Source organism: Dendrobates tinctorius, unplaced genomic scaffold (genome assembly GCF_039654945.1).
Source record: "Dendrobates tinctorius isolate UK_male_01 unplaced genomic scaffold, ASM3965494v1 ptg000455l, whole genome shotgun sequence".
Taxonomy (NCBI): domain Eukaryota; kingdom Metazoa; phylum Chordata; class Amphibia; order Anura; family Dendrobatidae; genus Dendrobates; species Dendrobates tinctorius.
In genome coordinates, this window is record NW_027362117.1 from 1,726,486 (window position 1) to 1,750,228 (window position 23,743).

A 23,743-nucleotide genomic window follows, 5' to 3' on the forward strand; every position below is an offset into this window, starting at 1 on the left:
TGTGGCTCAGTGGTTAGAACTGTACTATATATAAGGCAGCATGGTGGCTCAGTGGTTAGCATTGTACTATATATAGGGCAGGGTGGCTCAGTCATTAGCACTGCACTATATATAGGGCAGCATGGTGGCTCAGTGGTTAGCACTGTTCTATATATATATAGGGCAGGCCTGTCTCAGTGGTTAGCACTGTACCATATAGGGCAGTACAGTGGCTAAGTGGTTAGCACTGTACTATATATAGGGCAGCACTGAGACTCAGTGGTTAGAACTGTACTATATATAAAGCAGCACGGTGGCTCAGTGGTTAGCACTGTACTATATATAGGGCAGGACTGTGCCTCAGTGGTTAGCACTGTACTATATATAAGGCAGCATGGTGGCTCAGTGTTTAGCATTGTACTATATATAGGGGAGCACTGTGGCTCAATGGTTAGCACTGTACTATATAAAGGGAAGGGTGGCTCAGTCATTAGCACTGTACTATATATAGGGCAGCATGTTGGCTCAGTGGTTAGCACTGCAGCCTTGCAGCGCTGGAGTCCTGTGTTCAAATCCCACCAAGGACAATACCTGCAAGGAGTTTGTATGTTCTCCCCGTGTTTGCGTGGGTTTCCTCCGGGTTCTCCAGTTTCCTCCCACATTCCAAAGACACACTGATAGGGAATTTAGATTGTGAGCCCCATTGGGGACAGTGATGATAATGTCTGTAAAGTGCTGTGGAATTAATGGCGCTATATAAATGAATAAAATAAGAAAATACACACAGCCTTATACTGCCATACCTTGCTAGATCCTGTGCTGACATAGAGCAATATATCACTACGTATAATGCCCTATAGTTCCTATAGGTGATAGCCTCTTGCCATCACTGTGCCCCTAGCTCTGCTACAGGGATGTGGTGCTGCCCCTGCTGGCCACCGCGAATCTCCTAATGTCTCATCCACTCGCTACATAATATTATACTAAAACTGACAGTTGTGACCCTAAAGTGCAGGACCCCCTCTGCCCGCGGCCTCGGCCCCCACTAGTCTGCTCGCCTCCTCCTTTGGCGACCACCTATCAGCTGCATCGTGAAGTTTCTTGAGTCCTTCTCCCATGTACAGTCATGGCCGTAGTCAGAGGCCGCCGCAGAAAGACCGGAGAGGAACACAGGCAGCGCGGGAGCGGCGGGGGTCTGGCAGCCGATCCTAATGTGGTGGGCAGCCATTGGTACTCCTTCGTTCTCCCTCTTCTTCTCACAGTCAGGACAGGTTTACGTTTGCGTCTCCTCGGTCGTCCCAGGACTTTCTTTCTCGGGATGAGTTCTAGTTTTAAACGACATTATTCATTTTACTGTAAAATGAAAAAAAATATTAAGTGTCTCATTATCCGGCGTTCCCTGTCCTGGTGACGCGAATCTCCGGGTCGGTGCGATTACAGCGAAAAAAAACTCTAAGGATTTTTAAAATATTTTACAGCTTTAACAAAACCCAGAACTTTGGAAAAAATGTTTTGCTTTGTCGCTGATTTCAGAGCCGCGGTCACGGTTGTATCGTTCCGCCGCGGTCACGGTTGTATCGTTCCACCGCGGTCACGGTTGTATCGTTCCGCCGTGGAGTTTTCTGCACAGTCGGCAGCAGATCTTACCAGTCCCAGATGTGCAACTTGTGAGTCGCTTTTTATTGCAATTTTTGAGGGAGGAAAATAACAAATAATAATTTGGCCGTTTTGATTCTTGTTTTAAATATTTTTCACATTTTAATAGATTTCTTTCTATTTTGCACAACAATAAAAAAATTTATGTTTTCCTGCGAATCCAGAGCCGCTGGGCGCTGTGTGACGAATACAAGGGGCACAGGTGCATCAGGAAGGTGGGGACCCCAAACACAGCGTATACTGAGCGCCCTGCGTACAAGACCCCATTACTGGGACACAAGTACACTTTACAGGAAGATCCCCTAACAGGACACGAGCCCCCACTTACAGGACACGAGCCCCCCACTTACAGGACACGAGCCCCCCACTTACAGGACACGAGCCCCCCACTTACAGGACACGAGCCCCCCCCCTTACAGGACACGAGACCCCACCCTTACAGGACACGAGACCCCCACTTACAGGACACGAGACCCCCACTTACAGGACACGAGACCCCACTTACAGGACACGAGACCCCCTCTTACAGGACACGAGACGCCCTAACAGGACACGAGCCCCCACTTACAGGAAACGAGACCACACTTAACAGGACAAGAGCCCCCACTTACAGGACACGAGACCCCCACTTACAGGACGCGAGACCCCCCCTTACAGGACGCGAGACCCCCCCTTACAGGACAAGAGCCCCCACTTACAGGACGCGAGACCCCCCCCTTACAGGACGCGAGACCCCCCCTTACAGGACGCGAGACCCCCCCTTACAGGACGCGAGACCCCCCCTTACAGGACGCGAGACCCCCCTTACAGGACGCGAGACCCCACTTACAGGACGCGAGACCCCACTTACAGGACGCGAAACCCCCCCTTACAGAACACGAAACCCCCCCTTACAGGACACGAGACCCCCCCTTACAGGACACGAGACCCCCCCTTACAGGACACGAGACCCCCACTTACAGGACACGAGACCCCCCCTTACAGGACACGAGACCCCCCTTACAGGACACGAGACCCCCACTTACAGGACGCGAGACCCCCTTACAGGACACGAGACCCCACTTCCAGGACGCGAGACCCCCCCTTACAGGATGCGAGACCCCCACTTACAGGACACGAGACCCCCACTTACAGGACACGAGACCCCAATTACAGGACGCGAGACCCCAATTACAGGACGCGAGACCCCCCCTTACAGGACGCGAGACCCCCACTTACAGGACGCGAGACCCCCAATTACAGGACGCGAGACCCCCCTTACAGGACACGAGACCCCCCCTTACAGGACACGAGACCCCCCTTACAGGACACGAGACCCCCACTTACAGGACGCGAGACCCCCTTACAGGACACGAGACCCCACTTCCAGGACGCGAGACCCCCCCTTACAGGATGCGAGACCCCCCCTTACAGGACACGAGACCCCCACTTACAGGACACGAGACCCCCCTTACAGGACACGAGACCCCAATTACAGGACGCGAGACCCCCCCTTACAGGACGCGAGACCCCCACTTACAGGACGCGAGACCCCCAATTACAGGACGCGAGACCCCAATTACAGGACGCGAGACCCCCCCTTACAGGACACGAGACCCCCCCTTACAGGACACGAGACCCCCCCTTACAGGACACGAGACGCCTTAACAGGACACGAGACCCCACTTACAGAACACGAGACCCCCCTTACAGGACACGAGACCCCAATTACAGGACGCGAGACCCCCCCTTACAGGACACGAGACCCCACTTACAGGACACGAGACCCCCCTTACAGGACACGAGACCCCACTTACAGGACACCGAGACCCCCCTTACAGGACACGAGACCCCCACTTACAGAACACGAGACCCCCCTTACAGGACACGAGACCCCCCTTACAGGACACGAGACCCCCACTTACAGAACACGAGACCCCCACTTACAGGACGCGAGACCCCCCCTTACAGGACACGAGACCCCCACTTACAGAACACGAGACCCCCCTTACAGGACACGAGACCCCCCCTTACAGGACGCGAGACCCCCACTTACAGGACACGAGACCCCCACTTACAGAACACGAGACCCCCCTTACAGGACACGAGACCCCCACTTACAGAACACGAGACCCCCCTTACAGGACACGAGACCCCCCTTACAGGACACGAGACCCCCACTTACAGGACACGAGACCCCCACTTACAGAACACGAGACCCCCCCTTACAGAACACGAGACCCCCACTTACAGGACACGAGACCCCCACTTACAGAACACGAGACCCCCCTTACAGGACACGAGACCCCCCTTACAGGACACGAGACCCCCACTTACAGTACGCGAGACCCCCACTTACAGGACACGAGACCCCCACTTACAGAACACGAGACCCCCCCTTACAGAACACGAGACCCCCACTTACAGGACACGAGACCCCCACTTACAGAACACGAGACCCCCCCTTACAGGACACGAGACCCCCCCTTACAGAACACGAGACCCCCACTTACAGGACACGAGACCCCCCCTTACAGGACACGAGACCCCCCTTACAGGACACGAGACCCCCACTTACAGGACACGAGACCCCCACTTACAGGACACGAGACCCCCCCTTACAGGACACGAGACCCCCCTTACAGGACACGAGACCCCCACTTACAGGACACGAGACCCCACTTACAGGACACGAGACCCCACTTACAGGACACGAGACCCCCACTTACAGGACACGAGACCCCACTTACAGAACACGAGACCCCACTTACAGGACACGAGACCCCCACTTACAGGACACGAGACCACACTTACAGGACACGAGACCCCCCCTTACAGAACACGAGACCCCCCCTTACAGGACACGAGACCCCCCTTACAGGACACGAGACCCCCACTTACAGGACACGAGACCCCCCTTACAGGACACGAGACCCCCACTTACAGAACACGAGACCCCCCCTTACAGGACACGAGACCCCCCTTACAGGACACGAGACCCCCCTTACAGGACACGAGACCCCACTTACAGGACACGAGACCCCCCCTTACAGGACACGAGACCCCCCTTACAGGACACGAGACCCCCTTATTCCCGGGGGACAGTCACTGATCCTGATCTTCCTAATCATTCTTGGACACATGATCCCCACTCGCCCTAAGAAGGAGAGGAAGTAAATTGACCAATTTTCCATTTGTAGAAAGCCTCAGTCCGGCAGCTGTGGCCGAGATCACAGGAACGGAGGTCTCCTCATAGAAATGCACCACCTGATGATAGAACTACAAATCCCAGCATGATAGCGCCGCAGCTATAGAGCATGCGCAGTAACCAGCCGCTGGGATTGAAACGTCACACCTCCCGCCTTACTCTCCCCCCCCCGCGGCGCGGTGCATTCTGGGATTTTCAGCTCTATAGGCAGTGACGTAAGTACATTCTCTGCCAGCATAGTGACTTCCGCTGTATCCCGTAACCTAGCAACGCGTCGTCCGTTAGCCACGCCTGCATGCTTTTAAGCCAGTCAGTTTGGAGGCGGCTCGCGCGGCGCTCTCACTCCTTAACCCCTCGGTGTCTGCACTGCAGGAGCCGCCATTGCCGATCAGTGAAGAGAGCGGCGGGGGCGGCGCATGAAGGGTTAACAGGCGCGGAGCGGCAGATTCATAGTGTGATCAGAGCGGAGGGGAGACGGCGGCCGGAGCCATGGAGCAGCCGGTGAGTGCGCACTGGAGGGGCCACAGCAGGAGCGAACGGGCTGAGACTTGTAGTTCCCCTGTGATGTCTTCTTCTGTCAGAGACGCAATATCTGTGCGACCCCCGGGGGTCCGAGCAAGTGTCCCCCGCACCCTCTTGGGCTGTGTGCACACACTGCGGAATCACCTGCGGGTAAAGTGACCTGCGGTTTCACACTTCTACCATGTTAAGGCTGTGTGCACACGTTGCGGATTCTGCTGCGTTTCCGCAGCGGTTTTGGCCCTGCGGAAACGCAGCAGTTCCGCTGACCATGTACAGTACAATGAAAGCCTATGGGGTTTCAAAACCGCTGTGCTCACAGTGCAGTTTTTTCTGCGCGGTTTTGCTGCGGTTTACAAACCACAGCGTGTCAGTTGTTTGTGCGGTTTCCGCAGCGGTTTCCCACCTTTACCATAGTAGAGGTGTGAAACCGCAGGAAAACCGCAGACCAAACCGCAGGTCACTTTACCTGCATTTCCGCCCGGAAAAATCTGCAGCGGAATCCGCAACGTGTGCACATAGCCTTAGGCTGCGGTTTTTGTTGCGGAGCTGCAGCAGTTCTGCAGACAGGGTACAGTACCATGTAACCCTATGGGATTCACAATCCGCTGTGCCCACGCTGCTGTTTTTTCCGCGGTTTATAAACCGCAGCATGTCAGTTGTTTCTGCGGATTCCGCTGCGGTTTCACACCTCTACTATGTTAAGGCTATGTGCACACGCTGCGGATTTTTAACTGTGGAAAAGCTGCGGTTTGCCACCTATTCCATTGTCCAGGCGTCAAACTGCAGGCCAATCCGCAGTGTGTGCACACAGCCTTATTGCTCCACAGCCCGGAGCGTCCGCTGCACGTATAGCGGATCACAAGGCGCAGAACAAGGAGCGAGCCACAGACCTCACCTCATAGAGTGCCACCGAGTACCTGACAGAGCGCCTCAAAGAGTGCCACCGAGCGCCTCAGAGCGAGCCACAGACCTCACCTCATAGAGTGCCACCGAGTACCTGACAGAGCGCCTCAGAGTGCCACCAAGCGCCTGACGGAGCGCCTCATAGACTGCCACAGAGCGCCTCAGAGCGAGCCACAGACCTCACCTCATAGAGTGCCACCGAGTACCTGACAGAGCGCCTCAAAGAGTGCCACCGAGCGCCTCAGAGCGAGCCACAGACCTCACCTCATAGAGTGCCACCGAGTACCTGACAGAGCGCCTCAAAGAGTGCCACCGAGCGCCTCAGAGCGAGCCACAGACCTCACCTCATAGAGTGCCACCAAGCGCCTGACGGAGCGCCTCATAGACTTCCACCGAGCGCCTCAGAGCGAGCCACAGACCTCACCTCATAGGGAACCACCGAGCGCCTGACAGCGCCTCAAAGAGTGCCACCGAGCGCCTGACAGAGCGCCTCAAAGAGTGCCACAGAGCGCCTCATAGACTGCCACCAAGCGCCTCAGAGCGAGCCACAGACCTCACCTCATAGGGAACCACAGAGCGCCTCATAGAGCACAACCGAGCGCCTGACAGAGCGCCTCATAGACTGCCACCGAGCGCCTCAGAGCGTGCCACAGACCTCACCTCATAGGGAACCACCGAGCGCCTGACAGAGCGCCTCATAGACTGCCACTGAGTTCCTGACAGAGAGCTTCATAGAGCGCCACCGAGTGCACGACCGAGCACCTCATAGAGAACCACAGAGCGCCTCAGAGCGTGCCACAGACCTCACAACAGACCTTACCTCATAGGGAACCACCGAGAACCTGATAGCATGCCACTGACCACATCACCAAGTGCCTCAGAGTGCTCCACAGACTGCACGAGCAAGCACCTTAGAGAGCGCCTCAGAGCACACGAGCGACTGCCACATACCGCACGACTTAGCGCCTCAGACCATGCCGCATAGCGTGCCACAGACCTCACAAGTGAGCCCCTCAGATCGTGCCTCAGACCGCGTCACCGAGCGCCTCATAGCGAACCACCGACAGCGCCTCAATAATACCCGTCCTGTGCCGTGTCACTGCCGATAAGTGTCCCACGTCCGGCCGCTGTCACCGGCTCTGACAAACCTCTGACCTCTCTCCTCAGGAGGATCCATCCCTGGAGCGGAGCTTCAAAGGTCACCGAGACACCGTCACCAGCGCCGACTTCAACCCCAACATGAAGCAGATCGGTGAGTGACCGACACAGGCAAGAGAGCACCGCACCGCAGCAAGAGCGCAGAAGAGTGAATGCCAGCAGTGTCTGGTGACCGCCCGTCACCTCCATCATCAGTGTCTGGTGACCGCCCGTCACCTCCATCATCAGTGTCTGGTGACCGCCCGTCACCTCCATCATCATTGTCTGGTGACCGCCCGTCACCTCCATCATCAGTGTCTGGTGACCGCCCGTCACCTCCATCATCAGTGTCTGGTGACCGCCCGTCACCTCCATCATCAGTGTCTGGTGACCGCCCGTCACCTCCATCATCAGTGTCTGGGGACCGCCCGTCACCTCCATCATCAGTATCTGGTGACCGCCCGTCACCTCCATCATCAGTATCTGGCGACCGCCCGTCACCTCCATCATCAGTGTCTGGCGACCGCCTGTCACTAGAGATGGGCAGACCCCTTGATGTTCGGGTTTAAACATGACAGCGCGGCAAACACTGGATCTGATTGGCGGTAAAATCATTACTGCCAGTCAGAGAGCCTCAATTTTCACACTGTCAAATGGAACAACGTGGGAATCGGAAATAAAAAGCTGGGGGCTGGAATTCACAGGCTGGTAAGGGGCCATGGATATTGCCCCCCAGCCAAAAAATAACAGCCCGCAGCCTCCCAGAAAAGGCACATTAGATGCACCAATTCTGGCGCTTTGTCCGACTCTTCCCACTTTTCCTGTATCGGTGGCAAGTGAGGTTCATATTTGTGGGGTTGATGTCACCTTTGTATTGTCCGGTGACATCAAGCCCATGGCTTAGGAATGGAGAAGCGTCTATAAGACACCCATCCATTACTAATCCTATAGTTGTATGGTAAATAAAGACACAGCCAGAATAAAGTCCTTTATTAGAAATAAGACAAAACACGTTTACTTATTATTTAAAAATAACAAACAGTTATACTCACCTAACGCCTAATTCCACCGAAGCCCTCATCTCCTGTAATAAAAAAAAATAAAAAAACGTCACTCACCTGTCTGCCCCTCTGTCCCACGCCGTAATCCATGTCTGAGGGATAAAGTTTTCAACCTGGATGGTGCCAAGATGCGACCGTCCAGCTGAGAACCACTGGTGAATGAGATGTCTCGACTGCAGCATCAGTGACCAGTGGTGACGTCATCAAGGGTACCACCGGTCAGTGAGGCTGCGTTCCCAGCAGGGCTGAACTGAGGTGACCTCGGTGAGAGCAGCGCTGCACCATGAGACTTTTTTCTCACTGTGCTATCAGTTATCTCACCGATGTTTCTGCAGTTTAGGGGCCCGGCTAGGAACGCAGCCTCACTGACCGGTGGTACCCTCAATAATGAGGATCTGCAGATCAGTGACGGAGGTGGAAGGTCTGGGACTTTAATTCTGCTAATGGAGTTGTGTGTTTGGTCAGGATTAATGGTATCCACAATGCTGAGAAATCCCGTAAGAGACTGACCCATCATGTAATATCAAGAGGCGACTTGTTCCAAATTTATTACATAGTCGTTTCCTCCCCACTTTACAAATATCATCACTATCTCCATTGGTGCAGTCACTGTGTAGACACTGATACATTACTGATCCTGAGTTACATCCTGTATTATACCCCAGAGCTGCACTCACTATTCTGCTGGTGCAGTCACTGTGTACATACATTATATTCCTGATCCTAAGTTACATCCTGTATTATACCCCAGAGCTGCACTCACTATTCTGCTGGTGCAGTCACTGTGTACATACATTATATTCCTGATCCTAAGTTACATCCTGTATTATACTCCAGAGCTGCACTCACTATTCTGCTGGTGCAGTCACTATGCACATACATTACATTACTGATCCTGAGTTACCTCCTGTATTATACTCCAGAGCTGCACTCACTATTCTGCTGGTGCAGTCACTATGCACATACATTACATTACTGATCCTGAGTTACCTCCTGTATTATACTCCAGAGCTGCACTCACTATTCTGCTGGTGCAGTCACTGTGTACATAAATTACATTACTGATCCTGAGTTACATCCTGTATTATACTCCAGAGCTGCACTCACTATTCTGCTGGTGCAGTCACTGTGTACATAAATTACATTACTGATCCTGAGTTACATCCTGTATTATACTCCAGAGCTGCACTCACTATTCTGCTGGTGCAGTCACTGTGAACATACATTACTGATCCTGAGTTACCTCCTGTATTATACTCCAGAGCTGCGCTCACTATTCTGCTGGTGCAGTCACTGTGTACATACATTACATTACTGATCCTGAGTTACATCCTGTATTATACTCCAGAGCTGCACTCACTATTCTGCTGGTGCAGTCACTGTGTACATACATTACATTACTGATCCTGAGTTACATCCTGTATTATACCCCAGAGCTGCACTCACTATTCTGCTGGTGCAGTCACTGTGTACATACATTACATTACTGATCCTGAGTTATATCCTGTATTATACTCCAGAGCTGCACTCACTATTCTCCTGGTGCAGTCACTGTGTACATACATTACATTACTGATCCTGAGTTACATCCTGTATTATACCCCAGAGCTGCACTCACTATTCTGCTGGTGCAGTCACTGTGTACATACATTACATTACTGATCCTGAGTTACATCCTGTATTATACTCCAGAGCTGCACTCACTATTCTGCTGGTGCAGTCACTGTGTACATACATTACATTACTGATCCTGAGTTACATCCTGTATTATACTCCAGAGCTGCACTCACTATTCTGCTGGTGCAGTCACTGTGTACATACATTACATTACTGATCCTGAGTTACCTCCAGTATTATACCCCAGAGCTGCACTCACTATTCTGCTGGTAATGGTGATGATTTCCTTGCAGCCAGTGGATCTATGGACTCATGTGTGATGGTTTGGAACATGAAGCCTCAGATGAGGGCTTACCGCTTTGTGGGCCATAAGGATGCAGTGATGTCTGTGGAGTTCTCTCCCTCCGGTCATCTCCTCGCTTCGGCCTCCAGGGATAAGACCGTCCGCCTGTGGGTCCCCAGTGTGTGAGTATCGGGGTCTTGTTCTCGTACCTCCGCTTGCTGTCAGTGGTGGGATACACATTTCTGAACACTTCTCCTGATTGTGGAGCTCTTTCTCCCCCTGGTGGTGGATTTAGGTACTGCCCATGACCTGCATTCATCCTCACATGACCCGGGCTGTGATTTCTCTCTGCTCCTGCACACACGGTTTCTGGTCCCCGTTCTTCTCGTGGGGCAGATGGGGCCGTGTTCCGGAAATAAATCTTATAGTCTTACTATAGAGAATCTGGCAGGAGATGCTGGACGTGGCTACATACAAGCCGGAGAGGAGACCGGCAGAGCCGGGTGGAGCGGTCAGTCCTGTGGGGGCCGCACAGAGATGCCAATCCCCCGTGTTCAGACCACCAGACGTTTTCACTTGTGACTTTATTTTCTAGGAAGGGAGAATCGACCGTGTTTAAAGCCCACACGGGCACGGTGCGGAGCGTCAGCTTCTCCAGCGATGGGCAGTCCCTGGTCACCGCGTCCGACGACAAGACGGTGAAAGTGTGGACGGTGCACAGGCAGAAGTTCCTGTTCTCCCTGAATCAGCACATAAACTGGGTGCGCTGCGCCAGGTAAGGGCTCTGCAGCGGCGTCACCGCCTTCCACAGCACCGAGAGTCCTACGACATGGCCCGCCCAACACGTCACGCGTATAATACCCACCGCCTTCTCGGGTCCCCGCGGGCACTGGTCTGTGGCCAGCGGGTGAGTCCATGACCACATGTGGCTACCACAGTCCTGCACCTTCTGTGCCACATGGATCAGTACAAGACAGTGAGGTCCGAGCACCCACGAGGCCCTAAGTAACTGGTGCTTCTTTTCATGCAGGTCCAGTGAAATGTTTGGCTGGGTGAACGTTCATCCTCTGCAGCACTCTTCTCCTCCTCTTGCAGCATTACTCTTCTCCTCCTCCTCTTGCAGCATTACTCTCCTCTTGCAACATTACTCTTCTCCTCCTCCTCTTGCAGCATTACTCTCCTCCTCCTCTTGCAGCATTACTCTTCTCCTCCTCCTCTTGCAGAATTACTCCTCCTCTCGCAGCATTACTCTCCTCCCCCTCTTGCAGCATTACTCTCCTCCTCCTCTTGCAGCATTACTCTCCTCCTCTTGCAGAATTACTCCTCCTCTCGCAGCATTACTCTCCTCCCCCTCTTGCAGCATTACTCTTCTCCTTCTCCTCCTCTTGCAGCATTACTCTCCTCCTCCTCCTCTTGCACCATTACTCTCCTCCTCCTCCTCTTGCACCATTACTCTCCTCCTCCTCCTCTTGCACCATTACTCTCCTCCTCTTGCACCATTACTCTCCTCCTCCTCCTCTTGCACCATTACTCTTCTCCTCCTCTTGCACCATTACTCTCCTCCTCCTCCTCTTGCACCATTACTCTTCTTCTCCTCCTCTTGCACCATTACCCTCCTCCTCTTGCAGCATTACTCTTCTCCTCCTCCTCCTCTTGCAGCATTACTCTTCTCCTCCTCCTCCTCTTGCAGCATTACTCTTCTTCTCCTCCTCCTCCTCTTGCAACATTACTCTTCTCCTCCTCCTCCTCCTCCTCCTCCTCTTGCAACATTACTCTTCTTCTCCTCCTCCTCGTCCTCCTCTTGCAACATTACTCTTCTTCTCCTCCTCCTCCTCTTGCAGCATTACTCTTCTCCTCCTCCTCCTCTTGCAGCATTACTCTCATTTTCTCCTCTTTCAGGTTTTCACCAGACGGACGACTGATCGTGTCTGCCAGCGATGACAAAACCATAAAACTATGGGACAAGAGCAGCCGGGAGTGCACACACTCCTTCTGTGAGCACGGCGGGTAAGGAGCACCCTGTCACTGCACTACATCTCCCAGCAAGGATTAACTCTCACAACCTCTGCACCATCCCTGCGTCTTTACTATTTTGCACATCTCTGCTTGCTGTCAGTTCAGCATTTCTCATAGCAGAGGTTTTGTTACAATTGTAGACGATCTTGTGGGTGCACCGATACATTGTAACAAATCATCAGGACAGGAGAGGGATTTTGTCCGGCTGGTGTCTTTAGCTCGAAGCGAATTCTTTTAAACCATATCCCCAGCTGTGGGAAGTGGGGGGCCTGTAGGGATAAACAAGAATGTTCCTATTCACTGACGGCAAGCAGAGATACTGCGCGGTGAGGAGTTCCGGATCCCCCTCTGTCCCTGTGAGGCGCTGAGCTTTGTGCATATGTCATATGATATAGCGAGCCCTGGAACATCGCCCCCCAGAGGCCGCCCCCGGGGATGCGTCTCACTCAGCTTTATTAGCAATGGTGGTTGATTGCCGTCTGTGGAGTCTCCACGCTGACAAGTGGGTGCCTTGTGTGCTTTGTGCTCCAGATTCGTGAATTTCGTGGACTTTCACCCCAGCGGGACGTGCGTGGCAGCTGCGGCCACTGACAACACCGTGAAAGTTTGGGATATCCGGATGAACAAACTCATCCAGCATTACCAAGGTATCGTCCTACACCGAGGGCCCCTTTATATCCCCCCCCCTACAGCATGGGTCCCTCTGTATCCCCCCCCCCCCCCACTGCATTGGCCGCTCTGTATCCCCCCACCTCCTACAGCCAGGGCCCCTCTGTATTCCCCAACATTCAGCATATGCCCCTCTGTATCCCCTCTTCCTACAGCGAGGGCCCTTCTGTATCCCCCCCGCTCCTACAGCCAGGGCCCCTCTGTATCCCCCACAGCCAGGGCCCCACTGTATCCCCCACCCCCTACATCCAGGGCCCCTCTGTATCCCCCACCTCGTACCCCCCACCTTGTACATCCAGGGCCCCTCTGTATCCCCCGCCTCGTACAGCCAGGGTCCTCTGTATCCCCCGCCTCATACATCCAGGGCCCCTCTGTATCCCCCACCCCCTACATCCAGGGCCCCTCTGTATCCCCCTACCTCCTACAGCCAGGGCCCCTCTGTATCCCCCCCCCTGCTCCTACAGCCAGGGTCTCTCTGTATCCCCCCCCCCCTCCTACAGCCAGGGTCTCTCTGTATCCCCCGCCTCCTACAGCCAGGGCCCCTCTGTATCCCCCCACCTCGTACAGCCAGGGCCCCTCTGTATCCCCCCACCTCGTACAGCCAGGGCCCCTCTGTATCCCCCCACCTCGTACAGCCAGGGCCCCTCTGTATCCCCCCACCTCGTACAGCCAGGGCCCCTCTGTATTCCCCAACATTCAGCATATGCCCCTCTGTATCCCCTCTTCCTACAGCGAGGGCCCTTCTGTATCCCCCCCGCTCCTACAGCCAGGGCCCCTCTGTATCCCCCACAGCCAGGGCCCCACTGTATCCCCCACCCCCTACATCCAGGGCCCCTCTGTATCCCCCACCTCGTACCCCCCACCTTGTACATCCAGGGCCCCTCTGTATCCCCCGCCTCGTACAGCCAGGGTCCTCTGTATCCCCCGCCTCGTACATCCAGGGCCCCTCTGTATCCCCCACCCCCTACATCCAGGGCCCCTCTGTATCCCCCTACCTCCTACAGCCAGGGCCCCTCTGTATCCCCCCCCCTGCTCCTACAGCCAGGGTCTCTCTGTATCCCCCCCCCCCTCCTACAGCCCGGCCCCTCAGTATCCCCCGCCTCCTACAGCCAGGGCCCCTCTGTATCCCCCCACCTCGTACAGCCAGGGCCCCTCTGTATCCCCCCACCTCGTACAGCCAGGGCCCCTCTGTATCCCCCCACCTCGTACAGCCAGGGCCCCTCTGTATCCCCCCACCTCGTACAGCCAGGGCCCCTCTGTATCCCCCCACCTCGTACAGCCAGGGCCCCTCTGTATCCCCCCACCTCGTACAGCCAGGGCCCCTCTGTATCCCCCCACCTCGTACAGCCAGGGCCCCTCTGTATCCCCCCACCTCCTACAGCCTTGCCGCTGGCTGCTGGGCACACATGGCCAAATTATGGGCTAAGCATCGCCATTGTTTCGTATTATCTAGAGCAGTAATGCATATTGGATATATTACATGTTCAGCGCTACAGAGCACAGATTATATATTGGTCATGTGTAGCGATGGCTGCTCTCAGTTTGCGCCTGTACACACCAGTTATCTGTTTGGAAGTGACGGTCAGTCTTTTGTTATATTACTGATTCTTACCCCGGTCGCCCCACTGTCCTTCATATCTGGAGGTGGTTTGTATTGGGCTCTCGGTGTGGCGTCACTCCAGTACTGGTGACCGTCGGGGGTCTGAGTACGGCCTCTATAATACTTATTACGCCATCTGTTTCTCTTGCTCCATGGCGACCGGTAATGATAGTAAGTACAACTCTGTGACTACACGCAACGTGATGGACACAGACTCCAGGCAAAGTGCCATTAAAGGGAATCTGTCCCCCCTCAGTTGTGTGTCACATTAGGATTCTCTTAGTGCTTTTGCTTCCCCCTGACCCCGCACCTTTCATGCATAAATACCTTTTTTATATCGGTTCAGATGTATGTAAACTGCCGCGGTCCGGTCCTCTGGGCGGGGCTTATTCACCTGCTCCCCCCCCGTCTTGCTGTACACAAGAAGAAATGCGTAGAGCAAGACGGGGGGGGGGGGGGGGGGAGCAGGTGAATAAGCCCCGCCCAGCGGACCGGACCGCGGCAGTTTACATACATCTGAACCGATATAAAAAAGGTATTTATGCATGAAAGGTGCGGGGTCAGGGGGAAGCAAAAGCACTAAGAGAATCCTAATGTGACACACAATAGAATGATATCATTATATGATATCTCAAAAAAGGGGGACAGATTCCCTTTAATTGCATGCCCTTTACATGGCGTGTGAGCGCACAGAGGACGTTACCGGCCCTTTAAGTAGTGCGCTGTGTGCACAGTGACCCGGCGGCTCAGAAGTAAGGCCACAATACGAGTGCGGCTTTCGCGGAGTCACTGTGATGTGGACAGACGCCGGGTGTAATCCCCAGCGTGCCCAGAGTCTATGCTTTACAGATCGGATGGATTCCGGACTATCGGATGTTAGTAATGGACAGTCACAAAGATTCCGCCTCTAGGGCCCTGGGGATTCCACACTCCACTGTTATGAACTCATTTTCTGCTCCACCGGTTGAGAGTTCCCCTTCCGTTCTCCCTCTGGTGGTGACGGGAGGTAGTGAGGTTGGTTTAAGTGGTAGTGATCTGCCACCTGGTGAGGAGGATAACGATTGGCTCTCTGGAGTATCAGACTGGATATAAGACAGCCGACGCCCTATCCTGGTGCTGGTGATTCAGTCTGCTTCTCAGGTCTAGGACTCAGCTCTGTTCCAGTCTTCTCAGATAAGTTTGTTTTTTGCTAATGTTCACACTTGCTCTTGTCGGTCTTTTCAGTTTTTTGTGTGGTCAGCCAGCCCGGCTGGGCTGTGCTGAATTTCCACTCTTATTTGCCAAATTGCCTTTTTTTTGTCCCTTATTAGATTGGCCTCTTTTTGCTCTGTCTCAGAATATTTCAGAGTGCTGATATAGTGGGAGAATTCTAGTGACTTCAGGGTTAATTTTGCTATCAGTTGTGTTGGACATTTTGTAGGTTTTTTTGGCGGACTGCAGACAGTGTCTTTCCTTTCCTGTCCTTTCTAGTTAGTTTGGCCCCATCGTTTGCTCATCCTATTTTCCTGCCTTTGTTTGTGTTTTCATCTTTTTTTCACCGTCAATACATGTGGGGGGATGTCTCTCCTTTGGGGTCTGCTCTGGGGCAGGTTGTTTTCCCCTTTTCCTGCTTTAGGCTTATTTAGTTTCTCCGGTTGTGACGAGGCGTCTATGACCAACGGAGGAACGCTCCACGACTGCTGCTAGTTGCGTGTTAGGATCAGGGGTCTGCATAGTTACCAACCTCTTTGGTTTTCTGAGACTTAGCTTGTGTTGTTTTTTATTTCCTCCTCGGCTACCCGTTCATAACACTCCGCCAAGCAATATGGCCGCCATAACAGGGTGCCCCAAAGATTTGCAGGCCTGGGCAGCAGGTGACCTGCTCTCTGCTGACGTAGGGCCGGTGGGTGGGATTCGGGGGCTCTCTGTTGGGGTTCGTGCAGCCCCTCTGGTCAGGGTCATGTGACAATGGCCCCTCTGCTCCGTGTCTTGCAGTGCACAGCGCAGCAGTGAACTCTCTCTCCTTCCACCCATCCGGTAATTACCTGATCACCTCCTCCAATGACTCCACCCTGAAGATCCTGGACCTCCTGGAGGGGCGGCTGCTCTACACGCTGCACGGCCACCAGGCGAGTATACGCCGTATACCGGGACTACGCTGCACTCAGCGTGGAATGGAAACACTACTCATGGACTGTGTGGATGTATTCTGCTCTAGTCAGGGTCTCTGCCTGCTGTCGGGGGTCTCTGTCGGCTGTTAGTGACTGAGAACTTATTTCCATTTTGCAGGGGGCAGTAACTTGTGTCAAGTTCTCCAGAGAAGGACAGTTCTTCGCTTCCGGAGGCTCCGATGAGCAAGTGAGTGCAAGACGCATGAACTCGGGGAGCCATGACTTGTGCAAGTGTGCCGCTCACACCGGGGAGGAGGCGCGCCGGGTGCGAGGCCCTTCACATTGGGGAGGAGGCGCGCCGGGTGCGAGGCCCTTCACATTGGGGAGGAGGCGCGCCGGGTGCGAGGCCGCTCACACCGGGGAGGAGGGGCGCCGGGTGCGAGGCCGCTCACACCGGGGAGGAGGGGCGCCGGGTGCGAGGCCGCTCACACCGGGGAGGAGGGGCGCCGGGTGCGAGGCCGCTCACACCGGGGAGGAGGGGCGCCGGGTGCGAGGCCGCTCACACCGGGGAGGAGGGGCGCCGGGTGCGAGGCCGCTCACACCGGGGAGGAGGGGCGCCGGGTGCGAGGCCGCTCACACCGGGGAGGAGGGGCGCCGGGTGCGAGGCCGCTCACACCGGGGAGGAGGGGCGCCGGGTGCGAGGCCGCTCACACCGGGGAGGAGGGGCGCCGGGTGCGAGGCCGCTCACACCGGGGAGGAGGCGCGCCGGGTGCGAGGCCGCTCACATCGGGGAGGAGGGGCGCCGGGTGTGCTGCCACTTTTACTGAGGGACAAATGTCAAGTACGGGTGTGCCGCTCACACAGGAGGAGAGGTGGTCAGGCTGCTGCCGCTCACATCGGGGGAGCTGTACCGTTTGCCGCTCACATTACTTCCTCTTTCTAGATCATGGTCTGGAAAACAAACTTTGATTCCTCCACGTACAGCGATGTCCTGAAGCAGAAGAGAGGAGACGTTTTCATGAATGGCGCAGACGCCAAGACGAGCGGCGCCCCTCTTCACCCCCCGCACCCTGCACAGGAGCAGGTAAGGTTCAGCATTGTACCATGGGCGCGCCGCCATCATCGGGGAGTGAGAATTCATGGACCTGGTCTTGATCTCTCTTGTGTTTGCGTTGAGGTGTCGCGGTTCGGACGGCGTCCATTATTACTTTATTTCTGTGTTCCCAGCGCACTGTCACTGAGGAGGACACGGGCAGCCCCGGCCCACCCGGACCCCAACCTGACAGCTACACCATGAAGAATGTCGCCAACACCCTGGAGCACATTGTGGGACAACTAGATATCTTGACTCAGGTGCGGACCACCACCAACCTCAGATCCCCCTCCCCCAGCGATGGCAGCCCTTCATATCATGTATTCTCACCCCGTTCATCCTGTGCCTCCTGGTGCATGAGCAGAATACGGACACATTCACAGGCCGCGTGTCCGTGCTGATCTGTCCAGCTGCAGCTCCAATTCCTATAATTCCCAGGATATAATGTTCGGCCCCAGACCCCGCTATAACCCGATCTTTCTCTTCCAGACTGTGGGGATTTTAGAGCAGAGACTTTCCCTGACCGAAGACAAACTGCGAGAATGTATGGCGAGGCAGGAGCGCCGGCCCGGCACTGACACCTGAGGAGCGCCAGGACGCCACCTCTGCTCTTGGAGTTTTTAGGTTTCCTTTTTTTATTGTAAATATGAAACTTTAATAAAATATTTAATGTTTTTCATGGATAGAAGAGAAGTTTCTGCCCCTGCGTCCCGTCACTTCCTGCAGTTGCTGTGATCTTGTATAAGGGCCTGGTGATCACCTGCGGGATGACGAGGACACGTCTGCTGCAATCGTTTCCTCCTCGCCCGCAGCCACACGTTCATTTCCACATTTCTAGTTCCACAAGTTTAACAGGAAGTTTCTTGCTACAATAACCTCCCCGTGTGTAACTTCCACATTGTAACGACCCGACACCGAAAAGAGAAGTGTTACACACCCGTCATCTCCGGAGCTGCACTCACTACTCTGTTATACACCCGCCATCTCCGGAGCTGCACTCGCTATTCTGTTATACACCCGCCATCTCCGGAGCTGCACTCGCTATTCTGTTACACACCCGCCATCTCCGGAGCTGCACTCGCTATTCTGTTATACACCCGCCATCTCCGGAGCTGCACTCGCTATTCTGTTATACACCCGCCATCTCTGGAGCTGCACTCGCTATTCTGTTATACACCCGCCATCTCCGGAGCTGCACTCGCTATTCTGTTATACACCCGCCATCTCTGGAGCTGCACTCGCTATTCTGTTATACACCCGCCATCTCCGGAGCTGCACTCGCTATTCTGTTATACACCCGCCATCTCCGGAGCTGCACTCACTATTCTGTTATACACCCGCCATCTCCGGAGCTGCACTCACTATTCTGTTATACACCCGTCATCTCCGGAGCTGCACTCACTATTCTGTTATACACCCGCCATCTCCGGAGCTGCACTCACTATTCTGTTATACACCCGCCATCTCCGGAGCTGCACTCACTATTCTGTTATACACCCGCCATCTCCGGAGCTGCACTCACTATTCTGTTATACACCCGCCATCTCCGGAGCTGCGCTCACTATTCTGTTATACACCCGCCATTTCCAGGCCCTCGCACCGCCGTGTCCTCACTGATCCCTTTATACCCTCCAGGACACCACACGCCCCTTTTATTGCCTTACTGATTAACGCATACGACAAAAACTATTTTATATCTTTGGTTGCGATATGCTAATTAGCGGCTGACGAGTCGTGGGGGCTTTGTTTCCCCCAGAGTAATGGTCCCACAGATGTTATCACCTCCTGTCACCACTGGCTCTGTATACGTCTGACCATCCGCAGCCCAGCGGCATCCGTGCACGAGGCAGCGGGACACAGACAGCGGGGACAGACTGCAAATCTCACGGGTAGAGGTGTCCTAGACGAGAACATCATTTTTGGTTGCGCATTTACAGAAAGGGATCAGTAAGTACAGGGGGCGTAGTGGGGGGATGACGCTGTTAGGGTCTTCTTAAAGGTTTATGTAAAATCCGGTGTAATATTACAAGACCTCACCATGGCCGGGTTCACACAGCACTGCGGGAATGCGCTGATGGCGTCCGTTACATAGAGGCATTAACGCATGCCAAAATCGTCATGCATTAGTGATGACGCATTACTTCATGACGCACCCGAGAACGCGGTCTGCAGCGTTCGAGGGTGCGTCGGGTCTAGCGCACAGCGGACGGACGCGTTCACTGTGCATAGACCTGTATGGGCTAATGCACGGTAACAAACTGCTACCATGCACTCGCGCATACGTTAGCGCTATGGTCACAAATGATGTAAAAAATGACATCTGCGTTAGAGCATCCGTTCAACGCAATGTGAACCTAGCCTAATGAGAACAGGAACGTAAAGAGAAACATCTCCGTATATAACATTACTTATCCTGCATTGCTCTCCGGAGCTGCACTCACTATTCTGCTGCAGTCCCTGTGTACAAATCCTGCACTGCTCCAGAGCTGCACTCACTATTCTGCTGCAGACCCTGTGTACAGATATTGCTCTCAGGGGCTGCACTCACTATTCTGCTGCAGTCCCAATGTCCATTCCCTGCACTGCTCTGGAGTGGCACTCACTATTCTGCTGCTGTCTGTGTCCTGCTCCGGAGCTGCACTCACTATTCTGCTGCAGTCCCCGTGTCCATACCCTGCTCTAGAGCTGCAATCACTATTCTGCTGCAGTCCCTGTGCCCATACCCTGCTCTGGAGCTGCACTCACTATTCTGCTGCAATCCCTGTGTCCATACCCTGCACTGCTCCGGAGCGGCATTCGCTATTCTGCTGCAGTCCCTGTGTCCATACCCTGCACCGCTGCACTCCTCGTGTACAGATCCCACACTGCTCCGGAGCAAAACAGAAGCCGCGGAGACACCATCACATGTTTCTCAACGCAAGCAATGACTAGCCAGGTCTTTCACTGGGAAGGAACAACCACGGGAAGGGTAGTCTCCAATGAAGGAAACCACCTATGCCAAAACATGGTGTCCATCCACAGACAGCTGGAGACTGCCCTTCCCGTGGTTGTTCCTTCCCAGTGAAAGACCTGGCTGGTCATTGCTTGCGTTGAGAAACATGTGATGGTGTCTCCGCGGCTTCTGTTTTGCATATTTCCCATAAGGGATGGGGGCATTGCTCTAGAATCACTGCGTTGAGAAACGTGATGGTGTCTCCGCAGTGTTGGATGTTGATCTCCATGAGTTCATTCATCCTCATTTTTCACTGCTCCGGAGCGGCACTCTCTCTGCTGCAGTCCTTGTGTACAGATCCTGCACTGCTCCAGTGCGGCACTCACTATTCTGCTGCAGACTCTGTATACAGACATTGCTCTCAGGGGCTGCACTCACTATTCTGCTGCAGTTCCCGTGTCCATACCCTGCACTGCTCCGGAGCGGCACTCACTATTCTGCTGCAGTCCCTGTACCCTGCTCCGGAGCTGCACTCACTATTCTGCTGCAGTCCCTGTACCCTGCTCCGGAGCTGCACTCACTATTCTGCTGCAGTCTCCGTGTCCATACCCTGCTCCGGAGCGACACTCACTATTCTGCTGCAGTCCCTGTGTACAGACATTGCTCTCGGGCTGCACTCACTATTCTGCTGCAGTTCCCGTGTCCATACCCTGCACTGCTCCGGAGCGGCACTCACTATTCTGCTGCAGTCCCCATGTCCATACCCTGCTCCGGAAGCTGCACTCACTATTCTGCTGCAGTCCCCATGTCCATACCCTGCACTGCTCCGGTGCGGCACTCACTATTCTGCTGCAGTCCTTGTACCCTGCGCCGGAGCTGCACTCACTATTCTGCTGCAGTCCCTGTGTCCATACCCTGCTCTGGAGCTGCACTCACTATTCTGCTGCAGTCCCCGTGTCCATACCCTGCACTGCTCCGGTGCGGCACTCACTATTCTGCTGCAGTCCCTGTGTCCATACCCTGCGCTGGAGCTGCACTCACTATTCTGCTGCAGTCCCCGTGTCCATACCCTGCTCCGGAGTGGCGCTCACTATTCTGCTGCAGTCCCTGTGTCCATACCCTGCACTGCTCCGGTGCGGCACTCACTATTCTGCTGCAGTCCCTGTACCCTGCTCCGGAGCGGCACTCACTATTCTGCTGCAGTCCCTGTGTCCATACCCTGCACTGCTCCAGTGCGGCACTCACTATTCTGCTGCAGTCTCCGTGTCCATACCCTGCTCCGGAGCTGCACTCACTATTCTGCTGCAGTCCGTGTCCATACCCTGCACTGCTCCGGAGCGGCACTCATTATTCTGCTGCAGTCCCTGTACCCTGCGCCGGAGCTGCATTCACTATTCCGCTGCAGTCCCCGTGTCCATACCCTGCTCCGGGAGCGGCACTCACTATTCTGCTGCAGTCCCTGTGTCCATACCCTGCTCCGGTGCGGCACTCACTATGCTGCTGCAGTCCTTGTACCCTGCTCCGGAGCTACACTCACTATTCTGCTGCAGTCCCTGTACCCTGCACTGCGCCGGAGCTGCACTCACTATTCTGCTGCACTCACTATGCTGCAGTCCCTGTACCCTGCGCCGGAGCGGCACTCAATATTCTGCTGCAGTCCCTGCACCCTGCGCGGAAGCGGCACTCACTGTTCTGCTGCAGTCCCTGTACCCTGCTCCGGAGCGGCACTCACTATTCTGCTGCAGTCCCTGTACCCTGCTCCGGAGCGGCACTCACTATTCTGCTGCAGTCCCTGTATCCTGCGCCGGAGCGGCACTCACTATTCTGCTGCAGTCCCTGCACTGCTCCGGAGCGGCACTCACTATTCTGCTGCAGTCCCTGTACCCTGCTCCGGAGCGGCACTCGCTATTCTGCTACAGTCCCTGTACCCTGCTCCGGAGCGGAACTCGCTATTCTGCAGTCCCTGTACCCTGCTCCGGAGCTGCGCTCACTATTCTGCTGCAGTCTCTGTACCCTGCTCCGGAGCGGCACTCACTATTCTGCTGCAGTCCCTGTACCCTGCTCTGAGCGGCACTCACTACTCTGCTGCAGTCCCTGCACTGCTCCGGAGCTGCACTCGCTATTCTGCTGCAGTCCCTGTACCCTGCTCCGGAGCGGCACTCACTACTCTGCTGCAGTCCCTGTACCCTGCTCCGGAGCGGCACTCACTACTCTGCTGCAGTCCCTGTACCCTGCTCCGGAGCGGCACTCGCTATTCTGCAGTCCCTGTACCCTGCTCCGGAGCTGCGCTCACTACTCTGCTGCAGTCCCTGTACCCTGCTCCGGAGCTGCGCTCACTACTCTGCTGCAGTCTCTGTACCCTGCTCCGGAGCTGCACTCACTACTCTGCTGCAGTCCCTGTACCCTGCTCCGGAGCTGCACTCACTACTCTGCTGCAGTCCCTGTACCCTGCTCCGGAGCTGCACTCACTACTCTGCTGCAGTCCCTGTACCCTGCTCCGGAGCTGCACTCACTATTCTGCTGCAGTCCCCGTGTCCATACCCTGCTGCGGAGCGGCACTCACTATTCTGCTGCAGTCCCTGCACTGCTCCGGAGCTGCACTCGCTATTCTGCTGCAGTCCCTGTACCCTGCTCCGGAGCTGCACTCATTATTCTGCTGCAGTCCCTGTACCCTGCTCCGGAGCTGCACTCACTATTCTGCTGCAGTCCCTGCACTGCTCCGGAGCTGCACTCACTATTCTGCTGCAGTCCCTGTACCCTGCTCCGGAGCGGCGCTCACTATTCTGCCGCAGTCCCTGTACCCTGCTCCGGAGCGGCGCTCACTATTCTGCAGTCCCTGTACCCTGCTCCGGAGCGGCACTCGCTATTCTGCTGCAGTCCCTGTACCCTGCTCCGGAGCGGCGCTCACTATTCTGCCGCAGTCCCTGTACCCTGCTCCGGAGCGGCGCTCACTATTCTGCCGCAGTCCCTGTACCCTGCTCCGGAGCGGCGCTCACTA

General features: G+C 55.1%; 1 protein-coding gene across 1 annotated transcript; it reads left to right on the plus strand.

Annotated features, from left to right (window-relative positions):
- The first annotated feature begins 5,151 nt into the window (after positions 1-5,151).
- On the plus strand, positions 5,152-18,488 carry POC1A (POC1 centriolar protein A). The gene is made up of 11 exons (XM_073564533.1): positions 5,152-5,323; positions 7,415-7,499; positions 10,356-10,527; positions 10,941-11,120; positions 12,245-12,352; positions 12,893-13,008; positions 16,605-16,738; positions 16,899-16,967; positions 17,664-17,804; positions 17,948-18,073; positions 18,303-18,488. The coding sequence occupies exons 1-11, from the start codon at positions 5,312-5,314 to the stop codon at positions 18,396-18,398; spliced, it is 1,239 nt and encodes a 412-aa protein (XP_073420634.1). The 5' UTR covers positions 5,152-5,311; the 3' UTR covers positions 18,399-18,488.
- The last annotated feature ends 5,255 nt before the right edge of the window (positions 18,489-23,743 follow it).

Coding starts and splice junctions, on each gene's coding strand:
- POC1A (XM_073564533.1), top strand. Junction 12,353..12,892: donor TCCTTCTGTGAGCACGGCGG/GTAAGGAGCACC, acceptor TTTGTGCTCCAG/ATTCGTGAATTTCGTGGACT. Junction 16,739..16,898: donor ACACGCTGCACGGCCACCAG/GCGAGTATACGC, acceptor TCCATTTTGCAG/GGGGCAGTAACTTGTGTCAA.